The sequence below is a fragment of the Podarcis raffonei genome, chromosome 14, assembly GCF_027172205.1.
Source record: "Podarcis raffonei isolate rPodRaf1 chromosome 14, rPodRaf1.pri, whole genome shotgun sequence".
Taxonomy (NCBI): Eukaryota; Metazoa; Chordata; class Lepidosauria; order Squamata; family Lacertidae; genus Podarcis; species Podarcis raffonei.
The window spans coordinates 14,644,920-14,672,535 of record NC_070615.1 but is presented as its reverse complement, the minus strand read 5'-3'; the positions used below and the strand labels follow the sequence as shown (position 1 = coordinate 14,672,535).

At 44.9% G+C, this 27,616-nt stretch overlaps 2 protein-coding genes across 2 annotated transcripts in view; one reads left to right on the top strand and one right to left on the bottom strand.

The window, feature by feature from the left end:
• SLC27A2 (solute carrier family 27 member 2) overlaps positions 1-27,616 on the top strand; it is a 69,174-nt gene that overhangs the window by 36,268 nt on the left and 5,290 nt on the right. The window lies entirely within an intron of this gene.
• HDC (histidine decarboxylase) lies at positions 142-25,865 on the bottom strand. Its single transcript, XM_053365116.1, has 12 exons — positions 25,645-25,865; positions 23,956-24,128; positions 18,923-19,036; positions 15,678-15,800; positions 9,223-9,357; positions 7,996-8,139; positions 7,234-7,300; positions 6,773-6,935; positions 6,583-6,673; positions 3,495-3,593; positions 1,921-2,022; positions 142-1,037 (listed from the first exon to the last, which is right to left on the bottom strand). The coding sequence occupies exons 1-12, from the start codon at positions 25,670-25,672 to the stop codon at positions 285-287; spliced, it is 1,992 nt and encodes a 663-aa protein (XP_053221091.1). The 5' UTR covers positions 25,673-25,865; the 3' UTR covers positions 142-284.

The window sequence follows — 27,616 nt, the reverse complement described above, 5'->3', positions numbered from 1 at the left end:
GTTTGATAGCTTACAAACCCACAATGCAAAAATTCCATATGGAAGCGGAGAATCTGGAATGAAACATGAAACGCCAGGCACAATGCTAAATAGTTTTATTTCTCTTTTAAACTTATTAAATATACAGGCTTTTAAAAAAAAATAGCACAGAGTCTTCTGTAACTAATATAATTATTTTATATATTATTAGAGAGGGCCATAGATTATTGCGTTGCATGAGAATAAGCAGGCTTTGGTTCTCGCTGCCTCGAGGAGAGGGACAGCCGTTGAGGTTGGAGGACTGACTACACGGTGGCCTGTAGAGGGCAGCACGGCAGCTGGAGCCCACACTGAATCGTGCATTCGGGAAAACTGGGCACGCTGTAAAATTTCAGGTGTTTCTTCAGGGCGCTTTTCTTGAGCATCAGTATCTCTCTGGGCAATTGGGAAAGGAGTTTCTCGCTGGTGCAAGGTCCACTCTTCCCAGGGACCTCCAAGCCCACGGCCTTTGGGTGGCTCGATTCCCAGAAGCCAGCTGTTGGCACACTGAGAGAGCGAGCGGTCTTCTTCTTGCTTTGAACAGAGAACGAGGGCACTTTGTGGTTGGTGGGGCTCAGGCTGCCTTCTGCAAAGCAGTCGTCTAAATGAGGATCCTCAGGCACAGCGACATTGTCACCGAACAACCACGGAGAAGGGCTCAGAGAGCCTCTTCGAGGCTGCACAGTTATTTTACATGAGGACCTTTTGCTTTCTTCTTCCTCCGAGTCAAAAAAGGGAGCAGCGCCTATTGATTTTGAAATGGGGCTGGTTATCACCTTGGGAACTTGGACCCCTTCCTCTGAGATGGCGGCAGGTTTGGGCGTATGATGCATGTTTAAGACTTGCACCGCAGCCTGTTGGATGAGGGCCCAGTCTCGTCGAATGTCTTCTCGGGTTGTAAACTGAGATGTCACAGTGAACCGAATGATGAACTTGTCATGAACCGTTGCCGGAATAACAAAGAGCTTCCCCGATTTGTTCAGATCTTTTAAGACCTTTTCTGTCATCCAGTTAGGGCCCTGTTTTCAAAAGATTTTGTGATAATCCGTGTACAAATTGTTTTCAAAGTAATAGTATAATCATAATTTATTATTTATACCCTGACCAACTGGCTGGGTTTCCCCAGTCACTCTGGGCAGCTCCTAACAGAATATTAAAAACACGATAAACCATCAAACATTAAAAACTTCCCCAAACAGGGCTGCCTTCAGATGTCTTCTAAAAGTCAAATAGTTGTTTATTTCCTTGACATCTGATGGGAGGGCGTTCCACAGGGAGGGTGCCACCACTGAGAAGGCCCTCTGCCTGGTTCCCTGTAACCTCACTTCTCGCAGGGAGGGAACGCCAGAAGGTCCTTGGTGCTGGACCTCAGTGTCTGGGCTGAATGATGGGGGTGGAGATGCTCCTTCAGGTATACTGGGCCGAGACCGTTGAGGGCTTTAAAGGTCAGCACCAAAGAGAGAGGCCATGCAACTGAATACACCAATTCCCATCATAGATTTTGATTAACCCAGGAATCTGGACCAACACCAGTGAAGTCAGGTCTGTGAACTTATGCTTTTTCCTATTAAAAGATGACTTGGTGGAGGGTGTGTATGCATGACAGAAGTTTATAAAGTTATACTTGAAGTGGATAAATTAGGGGATTTTTCTCCCTCACCCATAGCAACTAGGATGTGGAAAGAGCCAGTAACTTAGACTGTATCTGCACTGAGGGATATGAAGCAGCCTTGTTAATGGCCTGGCTATATTCCACCCCCCTTCAGCCTTTCATTGGAGATCTGATGTATACTAGAGATGCTCACAGTGATTCATTCTCTCCTACGTTCCTTCTTCATAGCTGTTTTTTGGGGGGGTGAAGTGGGTTGTTTTAAACTCTAGAGGGGGAACTTTTGCTCTTACCTTTAAACGAAACACAACCAGTCCAAGGTGTCTCTTAGCAGGGATTTCAAACAGGGGGTCACTTCTAACCAGTGACTCAAAATATTTGGCCATCTCGGTGCCCTACAGTTTCCAAAAAAGCATAAGCAATTATTGTTTTACAATGATTTTTATTAAATCTTCCAAATTATTACATAACTCCAACCTTAGGTATTCATTTGTTTATTTTTTACACATTTTCTTCTTGACTTCCTGCCCCTCCTTCCTTGATTTTTTAAATTACCCCTTAATATCTGCATTAACACGCATCTTCATTTATTTTTTAAGCCTGCAAAATCCATTTTCTACATTCTTCCATTGCTCCTATCTCAAATCCTGCACGTGATTTCATATGAGAATTATAGTTTGATAGGTATAATCCACCAACGGCCTCCATTCTTCTATAAAAAAGATCACCATTTTGTCCTCTTATTTTAGCATAAGCAATTATCATTTCCAAGAGCAGTGCAAAAGTCATAGGATGCAGAATTAAAATGAAAACATAATCTTGCCCAGAACCAATGAGACATCTCTGACCACCCTCAAAGCTTTAAGTAATTAACATTTTAACATACAGAAAGGCTGGAGAAACTTTGGGGTACCTACTCACCATTGGCACTTAAAAACTGTGCCTGGCTGCTGGCTAGCAAGCTTGCTTTCCTATCCGACTCATTAGCCAAAGTTCTGCATATTACACAAAATTGCCAACAAAGATGTATATAGAATCACAGAGTTGTAGAGCTGGAAGGGATCACAAGGGTCATCTAGTCCAACCCCCTGCAACGCAGGAATCTTTTGCCCAATGTGGGGCTCAAACCTACAACCCTGAGATTAAGAGTCTCATGCTCTACCAACTGAGCTATCCCAGCTGGATATATTGTTAGAAGAAATTCATCCAAAACTGCCAAATCCGCTCCACTTCCTAGTTGCGGTGGACCCCGTGGCCACCCACTCCCCACCGGGGGCGGGGGACTTTGTGCCCCGTTGTCTGGGGGATCCCGGCCATGTCAGAGCCCCGCCAGCCAATCGGCAGCGAGCCTTTGGGCTCTTGTGGCGGCTAGGCATTGTTTGACCTTGGGGGGGGAGGGGAGGTGTGGCCATCACCTGCCCCTCCATGCTTAAGGGTATTCCATTAAAGGAACCCAGGGGTGTTGATCTAGTCTGAAGCCCAGCTGGGGGGCTAGGGCCTTGACAAGACCCCGACGGGAACACCAGGGGGAGCTTGAGTTGGTTTGCATCGACAGGGCTCCCCCTACCAGTGGCTTACCCTTACTGGACTTCCTGCACAATGGGCAGGAGTCAGATATAGTCAGGTCCAATCAATGGCTAAGCCAATACCACTCACATTCTGTAATTCAATAAAGTTGTGGCCAAAATTTGCCCAATAACATAAACCTAATATCTGTGTCCTTGTGTGAGTTATTTCCAACGAGGGGGTGGCTGCGGGGTCTCGACACGCAATGGATTTTCATTAGAACTGAGTGGGGGAAATTAGAAACCAAAATTGACAGATTCACCCTTGCCCAGTCACACATGTACACCTCCAGTTCACCTACATGTCTGACGTGGTCTTGAAGCTTCTTCACACCAAACGAGCGGATCACAAACCAGAGCTTCAGAGAACGAAACCTTCGGCTCAGTGGGATTTGCCAGTGCTGCAAATCAAACAACAGTCAGAGGTCAGCTAGGAGAAAAAGGTGGAGAAGGGTTGGATGTCGAAACCTGCCAAGGGCACGAAAGCCACATATCTGCAATCTCATTCTGCTTATTGATGGGGAGCAACTGTACCTTGGCAACAGAGAAAGCTCGTGCATCTGTCTGCGTTTCCGATAAAGCCTCTCCTCCTTCCAAAGGGGAGGGGTTGTGACCGAGAGACAATTCCTGTGTCACGCAGGGGGCGTTTGGCCCCCTGCCCTCACCTTCGCTGGCGCGCCACGCCCCACCCCCCAGGGCCGCGCCAGTTCTCCCCGCCATTCGCTCCCGATCTACCGCGAGTCACCCACCCACCACTCCCTCTAGGGCGTAGCTTCTCTCTTGGCCTTGCTATGGACCCATGGCTGGTCGCTCTGGTTGCCCAGGGGGCCTGGTAGGAGTTTTTTCCAATTGGCAAATTGGCACCGGCCTCTTGGTTTTTTTCGCCTACCTTGTAGCAATCGTCACAACTTTCTTGGTATTTGGCGGTTAGGCATTGGAATGTGTTGTTGGTGTATGGAAGGGCAAGGTGTGGCCATCGCCTACCCCTTCCTTTTTGGGTATTCCGTTAAAGGAATCCGGAGGTCGTGGATCATGTCCGATGCCCTGTGTGGCGGGGAGCCATGGCACGACCCTCGGTGACATCAGGGGAGAGCTTATAGTTGTATTTGCATCAACAGGCTCCCCCTATTGGTGATTAACCCCTCAGCAGACTCACCCCTCTCTGAGTGGGTGGAGTCAAATTATCCGTGGTCCAATGCCTAAGCCAATACCTTCTCACATGCTGTAATCAATGAAGTTGTGGTCTTTTCTTGCCCATTAACCTAATATACTGTGTCCACGTGTCTTCATTCCCCAAGCGGGGATCGGGTCCTCGAATCACAATACACTCCTGCAGCCTTCCCAAACCTGTTGCCCTCCAGCTGTTTTGGACTATAGTTCCCATCTGCCACGGTCTGCATTTTGTGTGCATCCATCCAAACAAAGACCAGATGCCCACAAGGCCTCATATGAGTTAGAATTAAACAGAGACCGGGCACAGGAATCTCTCCTACTATCCGCCTGGTAAACAAAGAACAAATAAAAAGTGGTGCCTCCTTCTGAGATCTAGAGATGAAGGGTGGTGTACAATTTTTTTATAAATCTATATAAATCAGGCAAATAAGTAAATATCCCCCTCATGACTGAGTAACTGGAGAATTGTATTAGGGCAAAGGCCTTCCTAGCCACAGAGCATGCCCTTCAAACACATTTGAACCCAGTCTATCTTGTTTCAAAAACCAAGTTCCCATATGCGCTACGCGTTTCAAGCACTAGGATACCATTTTAAACAGTCATGGCTTCTCCATCCCCAAAAAACAATCTAGGAACTGTGGTTTATTAAGGGTTTTTGTTAGAAGACCCCCTATCCCCCTCCCAGAGGTGCAGTGCTCAGAGCAGTTCAACAATCAATACCTCTTCCCAAGAGTGGAACTCTCTGAGGGGAATAAGCGTCTCCTAACAACTCTCAGAACCCTTAAGTAAAGGTAAAGGGACCCCTGACCATTAGGTCCAGTCGTGGCCGACTCTGGGGTTGCAGCGCTCATCTCGCTTTATTGGCCGAGGGAGCCGGCGTACAGCTTCCGGGTCATGTGGCCAGCATGACTAAGCCGCTTCTGGTGAACCAGAGCAGCACATGGAAACGCTGTTTACCTTCCCGCCGGAGTGGTACCTATTTATCTACTTGCACTTTGACATGCTTTCAAACTGCTAGATTGGCAGGAGCAGGGACCGAGCAACGAGAGCTCACCCCGTCGTGGGGATTCGAACGGCCGACCTTCTGATCAGCAAGCCCTAGGCTCTGTGGTTTAACCCACAGCGCCACCCACTCTCAGCACCCTTAACAAATGACAATTCCCAGGATAATTTGATGGGAGTCATATGTCACATACTAATATGTGACATATATAAGACTAATGTGAGACTAATATGTCTTCCAAAGCAACTACTCTATTCCGAACTTTAAAATGGAAAGCATAATGCTGGTGGTCAACAAAAGAGGTTTAAAGACTCTTTCAAAGCAAAAAAAAAAAAAAAAAGTAGTATAAACACTGACAACTGGGAAACACTGGCTCCAGTTGGAGAACAGCCTTTACCAAAGGTGTTATGGGCTTTGAAGATGCTCAAACTCAGGACGAAAGGGAGAAATGAGCTAAGAGGAATGCACGTTTGGCAAACTCTCACCGTGATCAACTCCCGCCCAGAACCCTATGTCCCCACTGTGGAAGGACGTGTGGATCCAGAATTGGCTTCCACAGCCACTTACGGACTTACTGTTAAGACTGTGTTCATGGAAGCCAATCTTACTCGGCTACGAGGGATCACCAAAGAAGAAGACTAATATGTAAGAACTACTACTACTACTAAATTTTATTTATACCCCGCCCTCCCCAGCCATGACCGGGCTCAGAGTGGCTAACAACCAATAATAAAAACAAGTTGATTAAAATACAATTTAAAAAACAAGATTAAAATACAGCATTTAAACATTAGGATGCAGCCTCTTCACTGGAGGAGAAAGGAAAAAGAAAGAGGGGGAGGGAATCAAACTGATTCTAAGCCAAAGGCCAGGCGGAACAACTCTGTCTTACAGGCCCTGCGGAAAGAAATCAGATCCCGCAGAGTGTTCCACCAGGCTGGAGCCAGTGTTGAGAAGGCCCTGGCTCTGGTTGAGGCTAATCTAACTCCCTTAGGGCCCGGGACCTCTAGGGTGTTGCTATTTATGGACCTTAAGGTTAATACTGATGGCGATGATGTATGTTTTGCCTAAGGAGGTAATTAATTTTGGGGGATTTCTCATGGGAGAAAAGATAAAGGAGGAGAGAATCAAGCCCCCTACTGCTATTTTGCAAAGAAACACAGAAATCTGGTGTCTGGTCTACAACAGCCCCCTTTTGCATTCAGTTTACTCACCATGAAGTCCGTGGCTGACCCCGTGTTGGGATGTCTGAGGTAGATGGGATTAACACTGAAGGTTTGCTGCAGCTTGTTTTTATCCTTGATCCTATACAAATGGGGACCAGGAGGGAATAATTGGTCATTGGGGTGGAATTGCAGAGACTTAGAATTTCACGTGTGTGCAAGCTTTGAGCCTCACACTCACCAGAATGCTGTGCAGTCGAAGTGAACCATCATCCATTTGGAAGGGTTGAAGGTAAAAGAATCTGCATATTCTATTCCAGTCAAAAATGTTCTGAATTCTGGGCAGAGAAACGCTGTCCCAGCATAGGCGGCATCAACATGAAGCCAGAGTCCCTCTTTAGAACCTACAGAGCAATTAAAGGTGATGTTTGAGAAAGTCTAGAGATGTACTGAATGTTCTCTGTCTGCCCTTGCACCTGCAGATGACCAAATTTAAAGGCTGCACAACAACGAGATCTAATGCAACAATTGCACTAGCGAAAGCTTGTTGCGCAACAGTTAATTTCTGTGCAATAGCTGACACTTGCGCAAGCTGTTGCGTTGCCATAAAATCTAGAATTAGATATTTGCTTGAGGTAAGGGTTGGTCACCATCTAAAACTTGTTATAACGGTCTCTTTTGAGAAGTATTGAGACTACTTACATACAGGTCCCAGCTCCGAAAGGCTGTCAAAAGCACAGACTCCAGTTGTTCCGAGAGTTGCACAAACCTAGACAAAAACAGGGAGCTGTCAAGAAAGCACAACAGAACATCCAAAAACACCAGAGACACGAATTTATTGGTCAACAAAATGTCCGCTCGCAGGATGGAGACAAGTCGGCCATCAGTTTTCAGGGAGTTGAAGGCAATAAGGAGGAAACATCATTGCTCATGGGGTGACCCATGGCAGCTGCTGAGAAAACAGGTTTTGCAAGTGTTAGAAAAGCCTGCACAACTTGTTTTAACCAGAGATGGAAAGAATGGCTGGATATGTTCTAAACAACGTCAGGGCTTCCACAACATTCAGCTCTGAAAAGCAAGTGTCACCTGTCTTTCTTCAACCATAGTTTTATGCTCCTTAAAGAAGTTGCTGTTCTAGCGGTCTGTCTGTCTGTCTGTCTGTCTGTCTGTCTGTCTGTCTGTCTGTCTGTCTATCTATCTATCTATCTATCTATCTGTCTGTCTGTCTATCTGTCTATCTATCTGGTCCAGTATCTTATTCTGGTTCAATATCTATCTGGTCCAATATCTATCTGGTCCAATATCTTATTCCCAGATGCCTCTGGGAAAACCTCCTGCAGAAACCAAGCACAAGAGCACTCTCCTTTCCAGAAACTGGCACTTAGAAGCAATACTTCAACCAAGGAAGTACAGGAGAACCATCAAAGCCAGTAGCCTTCCAAGTATATAGAAAACAAAACTTACAAAGATGGGCACCAGGCCACGGCTTCTGTCTTCTTCAATGGCTTTTTTCAAGGTTTCTCCTCTCAAGGAAAAATTTTCATCCACAGGAAGAAATCTCATCTTCACAAGAGAAATTAAACCTGCCTTTTCTACTGAGGAGTGAGCCTGAGAAGACAAGCAAGGAGATTCCAGGGACTGAAGTGCTGGTAATGTTGTTCAAGAGGAGCCCATACTACAATAAGATTTAGTCAATACAATTACAATTAAGTTTGGCTGAAGGCCTGAGCAGATTTGTCCTCGGTGCATATATTCAGCCCATATATCTTAAAGGATAGGTGTTGTTCGGTCCCAGCTCCTGCCAACCTAGCAGTTTGAAAGCACACCAAAAAGTGCAAGTAGATAAATAGGTACCACCCCAGCAGGAAGGTAAACGGCGTTTCCATGCGCTGCTCTGGTTTCGCCAGAAGTGGCTTAGTCATGCTCGCCACATGACCCGGAAAAACTGTCTGTGGACAAACGTTGGCTCCCTCGGCCTATACAGCGAGATGAGCACCGCAACCCCAGAGTCGTTCATGACTGGGCTTAACTGTCAGGGGTCCTTTACCTTTACCTTTATGCATCCTTCTTTTTCCAAAACTGACACCCCTATACACGCAGGCCTTCATCAAAAACACGGGGCACTTCCAGACTGTTGATAATTTTGAGTGGCATCCAAACAGCTAAATTCATTTTGCACGATCAGAGTTGATCGGGAAGTCATGCACAATAAAACCCACTTCAGCTACAGATCAGACTTTTTAATGATGAGGAACATGTGGGTTAAGGCATGGATGCAAGGTGATTTAACCTCCTTGCAAACAAATCAGAATGACTGCCCACTGCTTCGAGTCCTACCCTCTGGAGTAGCAGAAAACAATTTTGCTCCATCTTCTGTGTAGCAGCGCTGTACATATTTGAAGGTGGCTATCATAACATAAAAAATTCCTTTTATCCAGGCTAATTATACCCAACTCCTTCAACCATTCCTCATAAGGCTTGGTTTCTAGACCATTTATCATTTTGGTCATCTTCTGCACATATTACCAATATCCTTCTTAAACTGTGGTGCCTAGAACTGGGGTCAACAGCTCTCAGCACCCTTAACAAACTACAGTTCCCAGGATGTTTGGGAGGACACCATGACTGTTTAAAATGTATAGCCCAGGTGGGGCCTAACTCATATACATGCAGACACACTTTCTCATTTACCTGATCTGAGGCATAAGCAATGAGACGAGAGTTCAGAGCAGAATCGTCTGCACCTGGCTCAGACTCCTTCATTTCCAGAATTCTATTCTTCCTTGCAGCCAACAGAGCAACCAAGGTTGATTCACTAACTGTGCTCTGCAGAAAGAAACAAAGAAACAAACCCTCTTTATTATTAACAGCAACCTATATCACAAACACACACAGGTATATAAGAAGCTCTCTTATATACCCAGGTCCCTTCTAGACTGTCACTATTTTATGGGTGCGATTCAATCGCAAACTGGTATATTCAATCTATGCAATTAAAGTGGATTTGGCACCTTCGCCCCATTAACTCAAGTTTCGACGGGGAAATGCACTGCAAAAGTGTTGAATAACAATTGCTCGACCTCAGAGGTGGGGAACCTTTTTCAGCCTGAGGGTCATATTGACTTCTGGGCGAAGTACCGGTAAGCTGATTGAAAGCCCGGAGCAGCACGTGTGCCCCATGCCCAAGGGTGGGGCCAGCCGCCTGCAGAGCGGGGCAAGCTGCGGCAGGACACTCCGTGGGGCCTCTAAGGAGTCTGCCTGCCTCCTCCCACTCAGCCACCCTACAGCTGTGGGGGAGGCGGTGAGCGGACCGTTTGGGGCAGCGCGGAGCCTGCAAGCACCCAAGCCACCACGTCACTCCCAGGAGAAACGCGTGGCTCAGGTGAGCTGCAGGCCCCGCGGTGGGTGCCGCCCAGCATTTTGTCACCCCCCCTCAGTGGTGACACCCGGGGCGACCTGCCCCACTGCACCCCCCTTCCTCTGCCCCTGCTTCTGGGTAGCCTTCCCAAGGCACATGGCAATGGCCACTGGGGCCAGAGGCCAAAGCAGATCATTTATCACCTGTCTAGTTATTATTGAATAAAAGGTAAAGGGACCCCTGACCATTAGGTCCAGTCGTGGCCGACTCTGGGGTTGCGGCGCTCATCTCGCTTTATTGGCCGAGGGAGCCGGCATACAGCTTCCGGGTCATGTGACCAGTATGACTAAGCCGCTTCTGGCGAACCAGAGCAGCGCACGGAAATGCCATTTACCTTCCCGCTGGAGCGGTACCTATTTATCTACTTGCACTTTGACGTGCTTTCGAACTGCTAGGTTGGAAGGAGCAGGGACCGAGCAATGGGAGCTCACCCCGTCGTGGGGATTCGAACTGCCGACCTTCTGATCGGCAAGTCCTAGGCTCTGTGGTTTAACCCACAGTGCCACCTGCATCCCTGTTATTGAATAGGACGTCCCTATTTTCACCAGAGAAATGTTAGAGGCTAGGAGCCGCCCCCCCCCCCCCCGCTTCATGCTCCCTGGGCGACTCCTCCTCTGCTCTGGGTGGCTGGGTGAAGCATAGAGTCTCCTCTGGGTGCTTCAGCAGAGCTCCTTGCCAAGGGTGCAAGCAGTGTCAGATTTACGTATAAGCTAAACAAGCTATAGCTTAGGGCCACACTCCCTTGGGGGGGCCCAAAAAAATTTTAAGGAAAAAAACCTGGATGTACATTTCCAAAATATAAGATAAAAAAACAAATAAAATAAAACCTACATACAGCAACTGGGATGTGGGTGGAGCTGTGGGTTAACCCACAGAGCCTAGGCGATTCGGCGGTTCGAATCCCCGCGAGGGGGTGAGCTCCCGTTGCTCGGTCCCTGCTCCTGCCAACCTAGCAGTTCAAAAGCTCATCAAAGTGCAAGTAGATAAATAGGTACCGCTCCGGTGGGAAGGTAAATGGCATTTCCGTGAGCTGCTCTGGTTCGCCAGAAGCGGCTTAGTCATGCTGGCCACATGACCCGGAAGTTGTACATCGGCTCCCTCGGCCAATAAAGTGAAATGAGCGCCACAACCCCAGAGTCGGCCACGACTGGACCTAATGGTCAGGGATCCCTTTACCTTTACAGCAACAGTATTTTGTGTTGTGTAGGCTCCTATGATGTACATAACGGGCCTGGCCTGCTAGCCTGCTCCCTAAAATATCACTGGTTTGCCTACATTCTGCATGGACTGGTTGCATGGCAACAAGCGCAAATGGCTTTAGTTACCTATTAGGTACATAAATTACCATACAGCATATATTCAACACAAGAAACAGCGGCAATTTGTTGTTGACAAAGGACAGCTGGGGCCCCATTACCTTCAGTAGCTTAGGGTCTCATCCAACCTAAATCTGGCCCTGGGTGCAAGGGAGCCTAGGTTCGCCTCTGTCTGGAAGTGATACAGGTCAGGCTATTTAGCTCAGCTAAAGCTTTCTGAATAGCAGCTGGCTGAGGTTTTTCTTGCCATCTACATCCTAGCCATCTCCTTTTTTTAACTGGGAATTATCAGGGATTGAACCTGTGGCTTTCCACATGCAGAGCCTGTGCTGTGTCTCTGAGCTACGGGCTCCTTCCGCTAGAAAACTGTACCTTGCTGTTTTAATCTACAAACTGCTAATTCATTTTGTCCCCACTGCGGACTTCCGGAGGCGGCACCTCCGACAATGGCGGATTCCCTCTGATTCAGAGGGAGACAGCTCCGCAGAAATCGGGTCCTACCACTGCAGCGAAGCGGGGACCCTTTGAAAACCGCAGGCGGAAGAAGCCTGCGGCCGTGGGACTCGGCGGGCACCGTTTGCACCCCCCCCCCCCGTTTGGCAAAGGAACCCCACAAAGGGCTCCGGAGTGAGACGGGGGTTGGCGCGGTGCTGAGAGTCAATCGCTACTTCTGCGGAGCGAAGCTGCACAGCTGATGTCGGAGAGCGCTGTCCTTTTTTCTGTGACAATTCGGATTTTAAACAACAACCCGTGAGTAGGACTTTCCTAATCCTGCAGAGAGTGAGTTAAGAAAGGTGGTACATGACCCCAGTCAAGCTTGCGAAAATCTATCATCTGCCCGATAATAAATGTTGAAAATGTAAGGAAACTGAAGGTACATTCTTTCACCTTTGGTGGACGTGCCCTAAGATTAAGGCTTTCTGGGAAATGATATATAATGAATTGAAAAAGGTATTTAAATATACCATCTTGAAGAAACCAGAGGCCTTTCTCTTGGGCATGGTCGGCCAGTTGGTGTTAAAAAAGGATAGAATTTTCTTTATGTATGCTACAACAGCAGCAAGAATACTTATTGCAAAGTATTGGAAGATGCAAGATTTACCCACTCTGGAAGAATGGCAGATGAAGATGATCGACTGTATGGGATTGGCAGAAATGACTGGCAGAATCCGTGACCAGGGAGAAGAGTCGGCGGAAGAAGACTGGAAGAAATTTAAGGACTATTTACAGAAATATTGTAAAATTAAAGAATGTTGAATGATGTTGGATTGAAATCAAGGGGTTTCCAGCTGCAGTGTTTTGAGATAAGGATTTGCTGAGTAAATAATTTGAATTGGAATACAAGAAGGGGAGGTATGAGGAGGTCAGGGAAATATGTCATTGAAAATTAAGTATTGTGAACTGTATGTGTTTTTAAACTTTTTTGCTTTTTTTTCTTTTTGTTTGTATAATTGGAAACTTAATAAATATCTTTATTAAAAAAAAAAAACAAGTCTCCATTGTCCTTAGCCTAGGGACGGAATGACAGGAAAGAAACTGTCGGTGATGTTTGCAATTTGAATATAGAAAAACTGTCAGATAGAATTGGAAAAGGGGAAAAATAATTCCAACGCTGCTTTCTGCCTCTTTGTTTTATATTAAAAGGAAACAAAATATTTGAAAACCGAAAGTAACTTTTTCTTTCTTCCTTGTTGGATACATTTTAAAAATGGATGTCAAAAAGTAACTACACCCCCTAGAGGAAGTCTACCAGTGTGTCTGTTTCAATTTATAAAGAGAACATAGTGACTGGGAAAATCAGACCGTGGGACCAGCTTCCTGACCTTGACAGAAATGATTAGAGAGGAAGTTTTATCTGCCCTGGACAAAATACATGATGTGCTGCGACAGCTGGATGAGAAAGTGTCCTTGATGAATCAAAAGATGGACTATATAACAGCTGCAGTCAGCAAAGAGTTGCCAATGGGAAATGCAGTTATAGAAACTGTACAACAATATACCCAGGAAACTGGTTCAACAGGGCAAGTGCAAGGGCAGAGAAAGATGGAAGAGGTTGTGAATGCAACTCAAAAGACACAGAGACTTGACCAAAAGTTGCAACACTGGGAGATGGAACTTGGAGGACACTGGCTGAATTTTGGATTTAAGGAAATTCCTATCTCTGGTGGGACTGTGATACAAGTGGAAGATCTTTTTCGGAACAATTACTTTTGGGATTACAAACTAAACACTGGGGAGTGCAACACCGGGGAATGGGACAATTGGATAAAAGGAAAAAAAGAATACTACTGTACGGAACTCCCTGGTGATTGGCTCCCCAAAGAGAAAGAGAAGAAAATGCGAAAGAACCCAACAGGGAACAAGGAGGTATGCAACTATAAACAGAAACAAGAAAACCTGCAGAAGGGGCTTGGAACTGACCTGAGAGCCTCAGATATTAGGACACCTGACTGAGGAGGATATAAGGACTGACATTACCCGGAACCAGGAAAAAGGACGTTGGATAAACTTAGAATGAGAAATGTTTTTTGTAATGAACCTATATTTATGGAATTAGTGTAACACTAATGAAATTTTAAGAGATGTTGGAAAGGAAGTAATTGGCTTTAGCAGAAAGGTTAAAAGATAAAATTAATGAAATTAATGCAAAAATGAAGTGGCTTGAGTAATAAGGCGAAATAAGAATTTGCAAGAATGGTTTGATTATAAATGAAAAGATGAAGTAATATTATATGGGGAATACATAATTAAGGGTAAGATAAGAGGGTATGAATTTGCTGAATAAATTTTTTAAGTGGAATACAAAGAGGGAGGTGAGAGGAAGTCAGGAAAATAAGTAAAAGAATGGTAGAAATTGAAAGGAGGGATTTTTATTTTTATTTTTTTCTTGTTTTTTGTGTTGAATTTTTGGTTTTTGTATTTTTCTGGTGTTTATTTTTTTTTTGTTGATTCTGTAACCTTTTTTCTTGTTAAAACATAATAAAATATCATTAAAAAAAAAACATTTTGTCCCCACTGCAGGTTGCAATCTATGAATCATTTCATCGTAGGCCAATGGTGACACCTACTGTTTGCTCTAAGAAATGATATTAATCTCTCTCATTTATAATAATGCTTCTTTTTAGAAAAGACTATTTATGTATGCGACCACGGCTGTGTGGAAAGAAGATAAAGTCCCTACCAAATAAGAATGGCCAAACAAGTTGATTGATTATGCCGAAATGGCTAAAATGACCGGAAGAATCAGAAATCAGGAAGACCAAAATTTTAATAAGGAATGGGGGAATTTATAATTTATCTTAAAAACCATTGTAAACAGTTGAAATCATTAGTAGGATTGGAATAACAGTTGCAGTTTAATGGTGAATTTTGGACACAATGGAGAGGTAAAATATTTGGATTATTATAAAAGATGCAGGAGGAAATGACTAACAATAGGACCCACAAAGAGGAGGAGGGAAGCCCAAGAGATTCTTTGGAATCTTTTTTCTATGTTGTATGTTGGATATGTGACTGTAAAACTTTAATCTGAAAAACCAAATAAATATATAATAATGCTTCGTTTTTGTTTGAGGCGTGTCACAAACTATTCCCCAGTAGAAGGATGTAAATCAATTTTGACATGTCCAGACAAGACGGTACAACAAGAATAGGGAAATGATGTCTATGGCCATACTGTTAGAATTCCTGCTCCATTACTGCAGTCATGGGACTGTTGTCTATCACATGACGGTATAAGTTTCGACTCCACAGAGTGGGAAGTGACGGAGACAGGATGTTTGTGTTATTGTGTTCCGTGAAGTGGGACTATTGCCCTTTGTTCTTTCTCTTTGCTGTCTGATGCTAGAGAGAGAGGGAGCCATGTTGCAGCACTCCGTGTGTGTTTATATGTAAATAAAGTAGATTAGCCAAAATGCTGAGGTCTGTTACGCAAGTTGCGCAAACTCTGTGGATCCCTAAGTGTGCCGGTGTTGGTTGGCATCGGTCGTTGTGATGTTCAGGCAGAAGAAAGCTTTTGAAGCTCCCGAACGATCAGGAGGAAGAGAACATGCCAGTTGGGCATGTGTCTCTACCAGGGTCCTACTCGAGTGTAGGCCGAGCTCCTGACACATACTACCCTTAACATGCTCGATCTTGTCTGATCTCAGAAGCTAAGCAGGGTCAGGCCTGGTTAGTACTTGGATGGGAGACCGCTGTGGAATACTGGATGCCGTAGGCTTAAAAAAAAAAGAGCAGGGAAATGGTGGCCCTCCAGATGTTGATGAACTCGCATCAGCACTGACCATTGGTCATGCTAGCTGTGGCTGATGGGAGTTTTGGAGTTCCCCTGGTTCCCCATCTCTTGCACTAAAAGTTGTGAGCGTGTTCAGACTAAAACCAAAGAAAACACACAGCCCTCCTGAGCTACTTACCTGCAGGATACCTCCGCCCCTGCTGTCCGGATGATGATGCAGGAAGAAATTTGGGAGACCTAACATTTGAGCCAACCAGTCCATCACGTTCATTTCCAGTTCCGTGCAAGCTGGGCTGGATGCCTGCAAGTGTGAAACAGCTACTGGATGAGGAAAAGGATCTCTTTTTACTGGGTCAAAGCCTACCGATGAACGAATATGCATTGTGTAGGGAATGGGAAGCTGCTAGACCTGCAGCCTCCTCGTGAGTAGGGATGCTTGAATCTCTCAGTTTCAGCTTCTCATTTCTCAACTCTTAAGTTCAGCCCTTAACATTCCCACAGCAGTTTGTGGTTTGTTTGAAATCCCTGTGAAAACTCATCATCATTTTAGTGCAAATTCTCCTGGCATGCACATCTTTGTATGCAAGTTTTCCTCACATGCATATTTCTGCAAAGCAATTTCCCTTAATATGATGGGTTGTGGGGTTTTTTTGCATATTTGTGATTTTGTATGTGTTTTGTTTAGGTGGAAAATTGCATTGTCACATTTGGAGAAGTGCAAATTTTAAAACATCCATCTATGATTTTTTCTTATCTTCATTAAGATTTAATTGTATTAGTTTATGTAATTTATTTAGATTTCTGCTTTTCTTTCTATTTTTTTTCTTTTCTCTTTTTCTTTTCTTCTTTTGTACTTTGTAACCTTTTTTTCTTCCTTTCACGTTTAAAAGTTTTGATTTGTATGTATTTGCATTATAACTCAATAATAATATAAAAAACATCAGGGCCTTTCTGTTTGCATATCAAATTAGATAAGATTGCGTTAAAATGAAAACTACTGGATTTCTTCCCCAACCCTATCTTACAGAAGTATTCTGTTAAAACACTTTGCATGACTGCCCTCTGGTGTTAACATCATGTACTAGTATGGTAGAGTAAATCTGTAAGAAGCTGTTTTGCCTAAGCAAATAAGCGCTTTAATAATAATAATAATATGTTTTTAATAAGATTTTCCATAAGTAACAAGTGTCACTGAAGGCTGGCTTTAATTGGGGGGGGGGGGGAGCGGCCAGTAAGTGGCAGAAATGCTACTTGTGTTCAGCCCAGTTAGAAAGTGACCCTGAATCTTTTTCCCAAACTGCTTCTGCATAGGTAATGAATTTAGGAGGACTTGTATTAGAGGGATGGCCTGGGTTGAGGAGGATAGTAATTTGGGGAAATAAATTAATTTAATATGATTTTACTTAGAGGTGATTTAGGAATAAGGAATGGGAGTAACAAAAATGGAACTGAATTGATTGATTTTGAGCAGGGTCATGTTGAGAAATGGGGACGCGGGTGGCGCTGTGGGTAAAACCTCAGCTCCTAGGACTTGCCGATCGCATGGTCGGCGGTTCGAATCCCCGCGGCGGGGTGCGCTCCCGTTGCTCGGTCCCAGCGCCTGCCAACCTAGCAGTTCGAAAGCACCCCCGGGGTGCAAGTAGATAAATAGGGACCGCTTACTAGCGGGAAGGTGAACGGCGTTTCCGTGTGCGGCTCTGCCTCGCCAGGGTAGCTTCATCACGCTGGCCACGTGACCCGGAAGTGTCTGCGGACAGCGCTGGCTCCCGGCCTATAGAGTGAGATGAGCGCACAACCCTAGAGTCTGTCAAGACTGGCCCGTACGGGCAGGGGTACCTTTACCTTTACCTTTTATGTTGAGAAATAATTTTCTAACATTGTAGCACAAACTCTTCTTTCAATATCCAACTCCCACAATATTATTATTATTACTATCATTATTATAATAATTATAATAATTATTATCATTATTATCATTATTTAGATTCATATACCTCCCTTCATAATAAGATCTCAGGGTGGTTCACAGAATAAAATGCAGGATAAAAACATAGAGGTAAAGGACCCCAGACAGCTAAGTCCAGTCGCAGATGACTATGGGGTAGCGGCGCTTATCTCACTTTCAGGCTGAGGGAGCCGGCGTTTGTCCGCAGACAGCTTTCCGGGTCATGTGGCCAGCAGGACTAAAGTAAACCGCTTCTGGTGCAACGAGACACCAAGATGGAAGCCAGAGTGCATGGAAATGCCATTTACCTTCCCGCCACAGTGGTACCTATTTATCTACGTGCTTTCAAACTGCTAGGTTGGCAGGAGCTGGGACAGAGCAACGGGAGCTCACCCTGTTGCGGGTATTCGAACTGCCAACCTTCTGATCAGCAAGGGACAGTGCCACCCACGGCGCCACCCACATCCCTTTTGCCGATGTTGCACAATGGTCTTAGCCGATAACACTGCTGATCTGAGCTGCCTTCCCTCGCACTGAGGGAGACCAGGACGGCTGATCGCTACCTTCCCCTGGCCCCGAGGTGGAGCAACTTTGCTCAGTCAGCAGGAAAGAAGAAGAAGCCACAGTGGACATGCATTTTCGCTGGCTGCCCCCACTGACAGTGGCTTGATGCACTGTCCCTATCCCTTCCCTTCCCATTCAAACCATGTGGTGGAAGTGACTTCGCTTCCTCTCCTCCCCCCACCCATCCGATCTCTGCGGCTGCTCCTTCCCTCGTCCCCACGCCTGATCTCCAATTTGCAGTATTTCACTGCTGATATATCACGATATCAAAAACCAGATATCGCTCAGCGCTAGTGTCGTACCTTGGAAGTCAAACAGAATCCATTCTGAAAGTCTATTTGACTTTGGAAACCAAAGTGCGGCTTCTGATTGGCTGCAAGAAGCTCATGCAGCCAACCAGAAGCCGGGGAAGCGCCATCGGACATTCGGGTTCCAAAGAACTTTCACAAACCGGAACACTCGCTTTTATGTTTCTGGTGTTCGGGAGCCAAAATGTCTGAGTACCAAAGCATTTGGGATCCAAGGTACGGCTGTATACCTAAAATCTTTTGCTTATTAGGGGCTACTCCACATTTTGTTCAAAAAATTGCTTTGCAGAAGTAACTACCATAGAGTTATCAAAAATTTTAACAGTAGGGGGTCCGTGACTTGGCTTTTGATAAATAGGGGGTCTTCAGTAATTAGCTAATTGGGAACCACTGCTGTAGAATATCAATCAGCCAATATCTCAGAGAGACAATGATATTATAATACCAGCCATGTACATAGGTAGTTAAACATAACAAATGTTGATATAATAAATGTATATTTAAAAGGTTAATCAGGTACAAAGTCTTTCAGCAGTCGACAACCATGATTTTGTTGAGCAGCATCAATTCAGCATGAAAACTCCCAAGAAAAACGGTGTCATTTACCCAGGTAAATCCCAAGCAATTAATGGCATCTGCCAGCATGTCGCCCAGGAGTGAAGGCCAGGAGGTGAGAGCCGGAAAGTAGGCGTGCATGTGTGGACTCTGCCAATGGACAACCTGGGTTAAAAACAAGAGTCAGGAAGCTAATGAGAGGGCGAAAAAGGGTTGATTACTGCAGAAAACGAGTGAAAAGGAATAAAAGGTTACCTTAACTTGCCCTCCAACATTTCTCACATGAAAATAATAATAATAATAATAATAATAATAATAATAATAATAATAATATATTATTATTATTTATACCCCGCCCATATGTCTGGGTTTCCCCAGCCACTCTGGGTGGCTCCCATCATCATCAACATCATCATCATCAAGAGATAAAACATCAAACATTAAAAACTTCCCTAAACAGGGCTGCCTTCAGACGTCTTCTAAAAGTCAGATAGTTATTTATTTCCTGGACATCTGGTGGGAGGGCGTTCCACAGGGCAGGTGCCACCACTGAGAAGCCCCTCCTCTGCTTGGTTCCTTGTAACCAGGGGCGAACGAAGGCTAACCGAGACCCGGGGCAAGGCAAACCACCGGCTGCGCACGCGTTGCGCCACTACGTACGACACATGAATGGCATTGCGACGTAGGGTGCATGTGCGGCGTCACTATGTACAGCACATGTGTGCGACACTGCGCATGCGTTGTATGTAGCAGTTTGCTGCCAGTGCTGCTCGAATGCTGTACGGACGGTGGCGGGATCCTCTGCTCGCCGCTGTAGCCACAAACGGAGGATCTTCCACATGCAGCTGCGGCAGCGCGATGGCTGCTCATGCCGCCACGCCCAGGGGCAGTGGGGCGAGCACCCTTCTTGTCACCCCCCCCCAAGACATGGCACCTGGTGCACACTGCCCCCACCCCCTTGCGATGCCACTGCCTGTAACCTCACTTCTCTCAGTGAGGGAACCGCCAGAAGGCCCTCGGAGCTGGAACTCAGCGTCTGGGCTGAACGATGGGGGTGGAGACGCTCCTTTAAGTATATCCTGAAGGCATAGCTGTCAACTTTTCCCTTTTCTTGCGAGGATTCCTATTCGGAATAAGGGAATTTCCCTTTAAAAAAAGGCAAATGTTGACAGATATGCCTGAAGGGACATCCTATTAATTTTACTACAGTGGTACCTCGGGTTACACACACCTCAGGTTACAAACACTTTGGGTTACAAACTCTGCTAACCCAGAAGTAGTACCTCAGGTTAAGAACTTAAAATGAGAACGGAAATTGTGCGGCGGCGGCAGAGCGGCAGTGGGATGCCCCATTAGTGAAAGTGTGCCTCAGGTTAAGAACGGTTTCAGGTAAAGAACGGACCTCTGGAACAAATTAAGTTCTTAACCCGAGGTACCACTGTATTTATACCCGGCCAACTAACTGGGCAGCCCTAGACACTCTAGGCAGCTTCCCAGAAATATAAAGATACATGAGGACATTCCGGGATCAAATCAGAAACCAGGACGGCTTCTGTAAATCCAGGACTGTCCCTGGAAAATAGGGACACTTGGAGGGTCTAAAGCAGAGGGCCACACCTGCAAATGCCCTCTCTGTTGTTTCTAGTGATGTTCTATCTTCTGCACAGTTAAAAGGATTCGTGTGAAACCTACAGCTTCGTTCCATGTCGCTCTTGGCTGCTTTTCAAAGCTCCCTGTCTACTTTGCAAACTCCACCCACTTTGGCTTTGGCCCTGCCCACTTTGGGCTGTGGCTCCACCCACCACAGTCATGCAGATTGTTCCCCTGTGGGAAATGCAGAGTTTGGCAGGTGATAGGGGAAGTTGTCTACCCCGGAATTAAAGGCACAAGATCTTTAACTACCCCAGGTTGTTAGACCGCAAAGGGGGGAGGACTGCAATCCTCGCCGAGCGCATCTCAGATCTGATGGAAGCATCTGTGCATTTTTTTATTAATGTCAAAGGAAATAGAAGAATGTGGGACTGGTAGATAAATGTCTCACTAAAGCAAACCCATTTATCTCAATGAAACATGCTTCTTAAGAGGAAATGGAAACCCATCCATAAAGAGGAAGCGATACAGAATTTCAAAGAAGAAAGCCATCACAGTACAGTTTTCTTCTTGTTTATATTCATTATTTATCGTATGTCAGCAGGAATATGCAGCTCACCGAATCTGCAACCTTGGCATTATAACAAATGCATTTGTTAATTTTGCAGCTACTACTATCATCATCACAAAAATAATAACTACTGAGTACTGATATCACACTTTTCAAATGTTCCAAATGCTTCATGTACCTTACCAAAAAAAACCCAGCAAGGTAGGACAGCATTATCTCCATATTGCAAATGCCAGAGTCTGACAGATTATTAGATGATGATGATGATGATGATGATGATGATGGTGGTGGTGGTGATAATTTAATTTGTATACCACCCTTCATCCACAGATCTCAGGGTGGTTCACTACATAAAAGCCACAAAATACATAGTAAATATAAGAACCAATAATCCCTCCTCCCACAATTTATTTAAAAGGACATCGGATGTCAACCTGTGAAAGGCCTGGTTGTAGAGGAATGTTTTTGCCTGGCACCTAAAGGTGCATAATGAAAGCGCCAGACAAATCTCCATGGGGAGAGCATTCCACAAATGGGGAGCCACTGAAGAGAAGGCCCCGTTTACTCAAGAACCTCCGCTAAATTTGTAACCCAGGTTAGACTTCATTTAGAGAACTTCCAGCCCTGTCCCTCTGAAAACCGGGCATTTAAAGAACCTACACTCACATTGTGATACAAATTTAAAACTAAAGTACCTCATAAAAGTGCGAGCCCCAAACCAACCATAATAGTAAACACGATCAGCATACAGTTCAGTGAGAACAGTAAGCTATAATATAAACTATGGAGACTCCAGTAGCATCAGAAATGCAGAAGCCCATAAAGATCTTCATTCAAGAAAAAGCAGCTGAAAGCACATAGGCAGGGAAATCTCTAAGGCTGGGGTCAGCAAACTTTTTCAGCAGGGGGCCGGTCCACTGTCCCTCAGACCTTGTGGGGGGCCAGACTATATTGGGGGGGGTGAACGAATTCCTATGCCCCACAAATAACCCAGAGTTGCATTTTAAATAAAAGGACACATTCTACTCATGTAAAAATCAGGCAGGCCCCACAAATAACCCAGAGTTGCATTTTAAATAAAAGGACACATTCTACTCATGTAAAAACACAGATTCCAGGACCATCCGTGGGCCGGATTTAGAAGGCGATTGGGCCGGATCCGGCCCCCTGGCCTTAGTTTGCCTACCCATGCTCTAGGGGGTGTGTGGCCAGGAGGAATCATATTTTGAGCCTCTGTCTCCTCTTTATGGCAAGGATGATGATATCCTCTCCTTTCCCCGACCCACAATTACTTTTTGTTGCTGCTGCTTTGGATCTGGTAGTTTAGATCTCCTCTGCTTTACATTTTATTTTTTTCTTTTGTCGCTGCTTCAGAGGTCCTCCACTTCCTCCCTCCCTGGCTTGCTCTAGGAAGGGAGGAGATGGCGAGTCTTATCAGGTGGGCAGGAAGGTTGGCGAAGCAGCCGGGTTGCCAGCCACATTGGCCGGCAGCAGGTGCAGGCACCCCGCCCTGCAACCCTTGGCCCAGGGCAGATTATTATTATTATTATTATTATTATTATTATTATTATTATTATTTATACCCTGCCCTCCCCAGCCAAAACCAGGCTCAGAGCGGCTAACATCAAATGTATAACACATTATCATGAAATCAGGCAATCAATTAAAGACTGTCTCGCCAGAGTAGTGCATGCTCTAGTTATCTCCCGCTTGGACTACTGCAATGCGCTGTACCTTTGAAGGTGACCTGGAAACTGCAATTAATCCAGAATGCGGCAGCTAGACTGATGACTGGGAGCGGCCGCTGGGACCACATAACACCGGTCCTGAGAGATCTGCATTGGCTCCCAGTACGTTTCCGAGCACAATTCAAAGTGTTGGTGCTGACCTTTAAAGCCCTAAATGGCCTCGGTCCTGTATACCTGAAGGAGCATCTCCACCTCCACCTCCATCACTGAGGTCCAGCACCGAGGGCCTTCCGGCGGTTCCCTCCCTGCGAGAAGCAAAGCTACAGGGAACCAGGCAGAGGGCCTTCTTGGTAGTGGCGCCTGCCCTGTGGAACGCCCTCCCATCAGATATTAAGGGAATAAGCAGCTATCCTATTTTTAAAAGACATCTGAAGGCAGCCCTGTTTAGGAAAGTTTTCCATATTTAATGCTGTATTGCTTTTAACACTCGATCGATTGGGAGCTGCCCAGAATGGCTGGGGAAACTCAGCCAGATGGGTGGGGTATAAATAATAAATTATTATTATTATTATTTTATTATTATTAAATGCTGCCCAGGCCCAACTGTTTGTGCTGAACTTATACGAGCCTGTGACAAAAATTAGGAGGATGCTTTCATGCAAGTTCTTATGAAAGGGGAGAGATGCCCCGTTTGCCCTTCCAAACAGGTCCTTAGAATTGGGTCTCAAGGAAGGACTTGTGTAGGGGATGAAAGCAGGCCACAACTGCTGTTGCATCTCACTAGAAGTCCTTGTTGGGATACTGCCAGGGAGACAAAGTCCATCTGAGCCCCCAAGCCGGCTGCCGGACGTTCCATCGATCTCCCGTAGTCACGCAGTATCAGCAATAGCGACACGAAGCCTCAAGAAAACATTGCCACATTCTTGGACTTGTGCACACTCGATCAGCAGAATTCACACAGCAAAAGATGCACAGCAGGAGAGCATATTTACAGTTTATTCAGCACTGGTCAGAACAAAGAAACCATGACCGTCTGCTTCGGTCTGCTCCGGCAACAAGAGGAAAGGTCATGGTTCTTTGTTCTGACCAACGCTGAATAAACTGTAAATATGCTCTCCTGCTGTGCATCTGTTGTCCACAACAGAAACATCCTGTGAGACAGGAAATACGCAGGCTGTGACACAAACATCCTGCTCCCTTTTAAGGTGGAACGGAAATATCCTAACAGACCTTACCCCAGGCATGATGATCTTCTCAATGTCTTTAAAGATGTTGTCCCAGCTTTCTGGCTCGAAAGGTGCACTGTCTGGTAGCTGGTCTCTCATGTAACCGGGCTGCACATCAGGAGACACCCGTCTCTCCCTAAGGCTGGTCAGGTACTGGCAAATGTAGTCCACCATCTCTTTTCCTAGAAGAAGGAGGAGTTGTGAACTCTTGAGACAGCTTTTCCTATCGATTTCAGGGTCAGTTCACCCTTACATGCTCACCACTACGGTATCAAAACAACGACTTGTATGGGTGAATCAGCCACTACCAATTAATCGCCGCAAACGGAGATTTCTTTTGATGTCGCCTGATGTCAACTTCGCGGTTTTTGATGGAGCCAGAGCTCTCACAGCGCTGTTCTAGAAGCCATGAACCAAGAAGGGTTTAAGCCTGCGATCCTTACACCTGCTTACTAGGGTGTAAGTTTACTCCTGAGGATTGCATTGCCATCTTACGTGTCTTTATCTATCAATAAAATTGATTGAACGAAAGGCTTGCCAATTAAGGAGGAATGGCTTGTGAAACTGATGGAATATGCTGAAACGGCGAAACTGACTGCCAAATTAATAAGAGGACATAACAATAAAGTGTTTAAGTAGGATTGGAAATCGCTAGTGGAATATCTATCAAATTATCACCAATATATGAAGTCACAAGCAGGATTTGAAAAATGAGCAGTGGATTACTGAAAGATTTGATGCTAGTGGGGTTTAGATAATAAAAATATGTGTGTTATAAAACAACTGGTAAAAAAGAGTAAAAAAACAAACATCAGGAAAGGAGGGGTGAGGGAAGGCAAGAAGAAACTTTACATGTAAAAAAAAAGGGTATATGATGAGAAGTGCTCTGAAATATAGTTGGAGACTTAATAAAAATTATATGGGGTGGGGGAATTAAATTGGTTTAACGCAGTGGTGCTTCCGAAGAAACATACATGAGATAACCTTGTAAAGGAGGGATGAGGAACTGGTGGTCTTCCATATGTTACTGAACTTCAGGTCCCATTGTCCCTGACCATTGCCAATGTTGGCTGGGGCTGATGGGAGTTGGAGTCCAAGGCTGCAGTCCTCTGCACATTTATCCGTAAGCCCTGTGGAACTCACTGGGACTTGCTTCTGAGTGGACCCGTCCCACAGCACTTCACCACATGTTGTGTACTGGTTGTCTGACTGAATGGAGCACTTTTTCTTATTAGGAATAGCAGATGTTGTTTCACCTTTCTTTATTTTATAGTATGTATGTATGTATGTATGTATGTAGGTATGTAGGTATGTATGTATGTATAATTAGACAGATAGATGCAGATGGATGAATGGATAGATAATGTTTTCATAGCATTTTTGTCAAAATCATAAAATGATACACAATGTAAAAAAAAAAAAGTACAATAAAAATCCGAGCATGTTCTAGAAATCATAATGGATTGCATCCAATGTTCTGCTAAGAGGAGACCACTGAAATTAATGGACTCAACCAACCTAAGTCACATGAAAAATAATAATAATAATAATAATAATAATAATAATAATAATAATAATAATGTGACAAAACAATAACAGTAAACATAATCAACAACAGCAACGTAAGCACCATTTGAGTTTATAAAGTACTATTATAACCCGGTGGGAATTCCAGCAAGACTTCATCCATTTACTCACCTCTCTGTCTGTATTCCTCTTGGTCCATGATTCTGCTTTCTTAAGGAATCTCTTCTCCCAAACTGAGTTGCGGTGTGAGTGGATAAGTGGGTTGCAGACACCTCTGCCTTTTCTCAACTGATGCCCATCCGCTCTCCATCCCTTTTTATACCCTCCCTTATCTGCCAGCCATGGTAGATTGCACGTCAGCAAGTTATTAGGAAATGATGACTCCCTGCCTAACTGCTGCTCCCCTGCTTCTCTTCAAGAATACCTTTGATGTCTAGCATCCTTCTCTTGAGTAAATTAGGGACTCTATTAATATTTTCAATGCAACAGGAAACAAAGATGACTACGATAGGTTGCCCAACAAGGGTAGTACCAGCAACAGTGACGGAAGGAAGAGGTACACACACACACACACACACAGAGAGAGAGAGAGAGAGAGAGAGAGAGAGAGAGAGAGATTTAAGCTGCACCAAGCTAAATATTTGGAACTGTGTGAGTTCTTCACTGGGGAAATTCCTCAGACGCAATACAGTACTCTGTTGTTTTGAATTCAACCAAAGCTCATTGCAGAGGTCAAGCCAAAATAACATACAATAGATCAGGACGCAGGCAGCACTGTGGTCTAAACAACCGAGCCTCTTGGGCTTGCCGATCAGAAGGTCAGCGGTTCGAATCCCCGCGATGGAGTGAGCTCCTGTTGCTCTGTCCCAGCTCCTGCCAACCTAGCAGTTTGAAAGCATGCCAGTGCAAGTAGATAAATAGGTACTGCTGCGGCGGGAAGGTAAATGGCGATTCCATGCACTCTGCTTTCCATCTCGGTGTCTTGTTGCACCAGAAGCATTTTAGTCTTGCTGGCCACATGCCCCAGAAAGCTGTCTATGGACAAACACCAGCTCCCTCGGCCTGAAAGCGAGATGAGCGCCACACCCAATAGTTGCCTTTGACTGGACTTAACTGGCCAGGGGTCCTTTACCTTTACCTTTTTTACCATAAATCAGTAATAATAATAATAATAATAATAATAATAATAATAATAATAATAATTTATTTATATCCCGCCCTCCCCAGCCGAAGCCGGGCTCAAAGCAACTAACAACAGTAAAATAATACAGCATTCTAAAATCAATTCATTATAAAATCAGTTCAAATCAAATTGATGGCAACCATTGGGCTAGAGTTCTGTGAAGAATTACCCTTTTCCCTCCCTGGATCACTTGAAAATGGCTAAGGGTACTCTGGCCCTCCTACAGCTCAATACCTTAAGGACCGCCTCTCCTCACAGAAACCCACCAGGACCCTGCAGTTGTCATCTGAGGGCCTCTTCTATGTCCCTGCTCACTCAGAGATTTGGAAGGTGGCAACACAAGAACAGGCCTTTTCTGTGGTGGCTCCCCATCTGTGGAATGCTCTCCCCAAAGAGGCTCACCTGGTGCCATCATTACATATCCTTAAGTTCTAGGCAAAAACATTCCTTTGGTCGTTAAATGATCTTCTATGTTCTGTTAATGCTGGGGTAGGGACTGTTATTATGATCATTTCATTATTATGCATTTTATTATGTTTTTATTATTATGCTCCATAAAATGTGTTCTTAATGTTGTACACAGTAAATAATAATACTGGGGTCCAACCATGGTGCAACCATGTAGAAAAAAAGTTATGATATAAAATGCAGAAAATAATAAACATCATATACAATTTACCCCAGGAGGTCCCTCCGGAATATATCCTATGTGTTGAGTGTTGTCTCTATGTTATGTTGTCTCTGAGATAAACATGAAATAAAGCTAAGCCAGTGTTTCTAGAAGTTTTGACTTTTTCTCTTTTTTGTTCTGCTTCTTTCCCACTAGGGTGATGGATCAAAATAGTTTTGCAATTCAAGCAGTTCAAAGCCCTAAGCGACCTAAGCCCCACCTCCTAATTTACCCTCCAGCATTTCTGCACTGAAAATAGGATATTATTATTATTATTATTATTATTATTA

Bases quoted from the DNA above. Each gene is read 5' to 3' on its own strand.
- HDC (XM_053365116.1), bottom strand. From the start codon at position 25,672: ATGGACCAAGAGGAATACAGACAGAGAG. The intron at 9,358-15,677 runs GTAAGTAGCTCA...TTCTTTCTGCAG, and splicing joins GGGGCGGAGGTATCCTGCAG to AGCACAGTTAGTGAATCAAC. The intron at 8,140-9,222 runs GTAAATGAGAAA...TTGTCTTCTCAG, and splicing joins TTGCTTATGCCTCAGATCAG to GCTCACTCCTCAGTAGAAAA.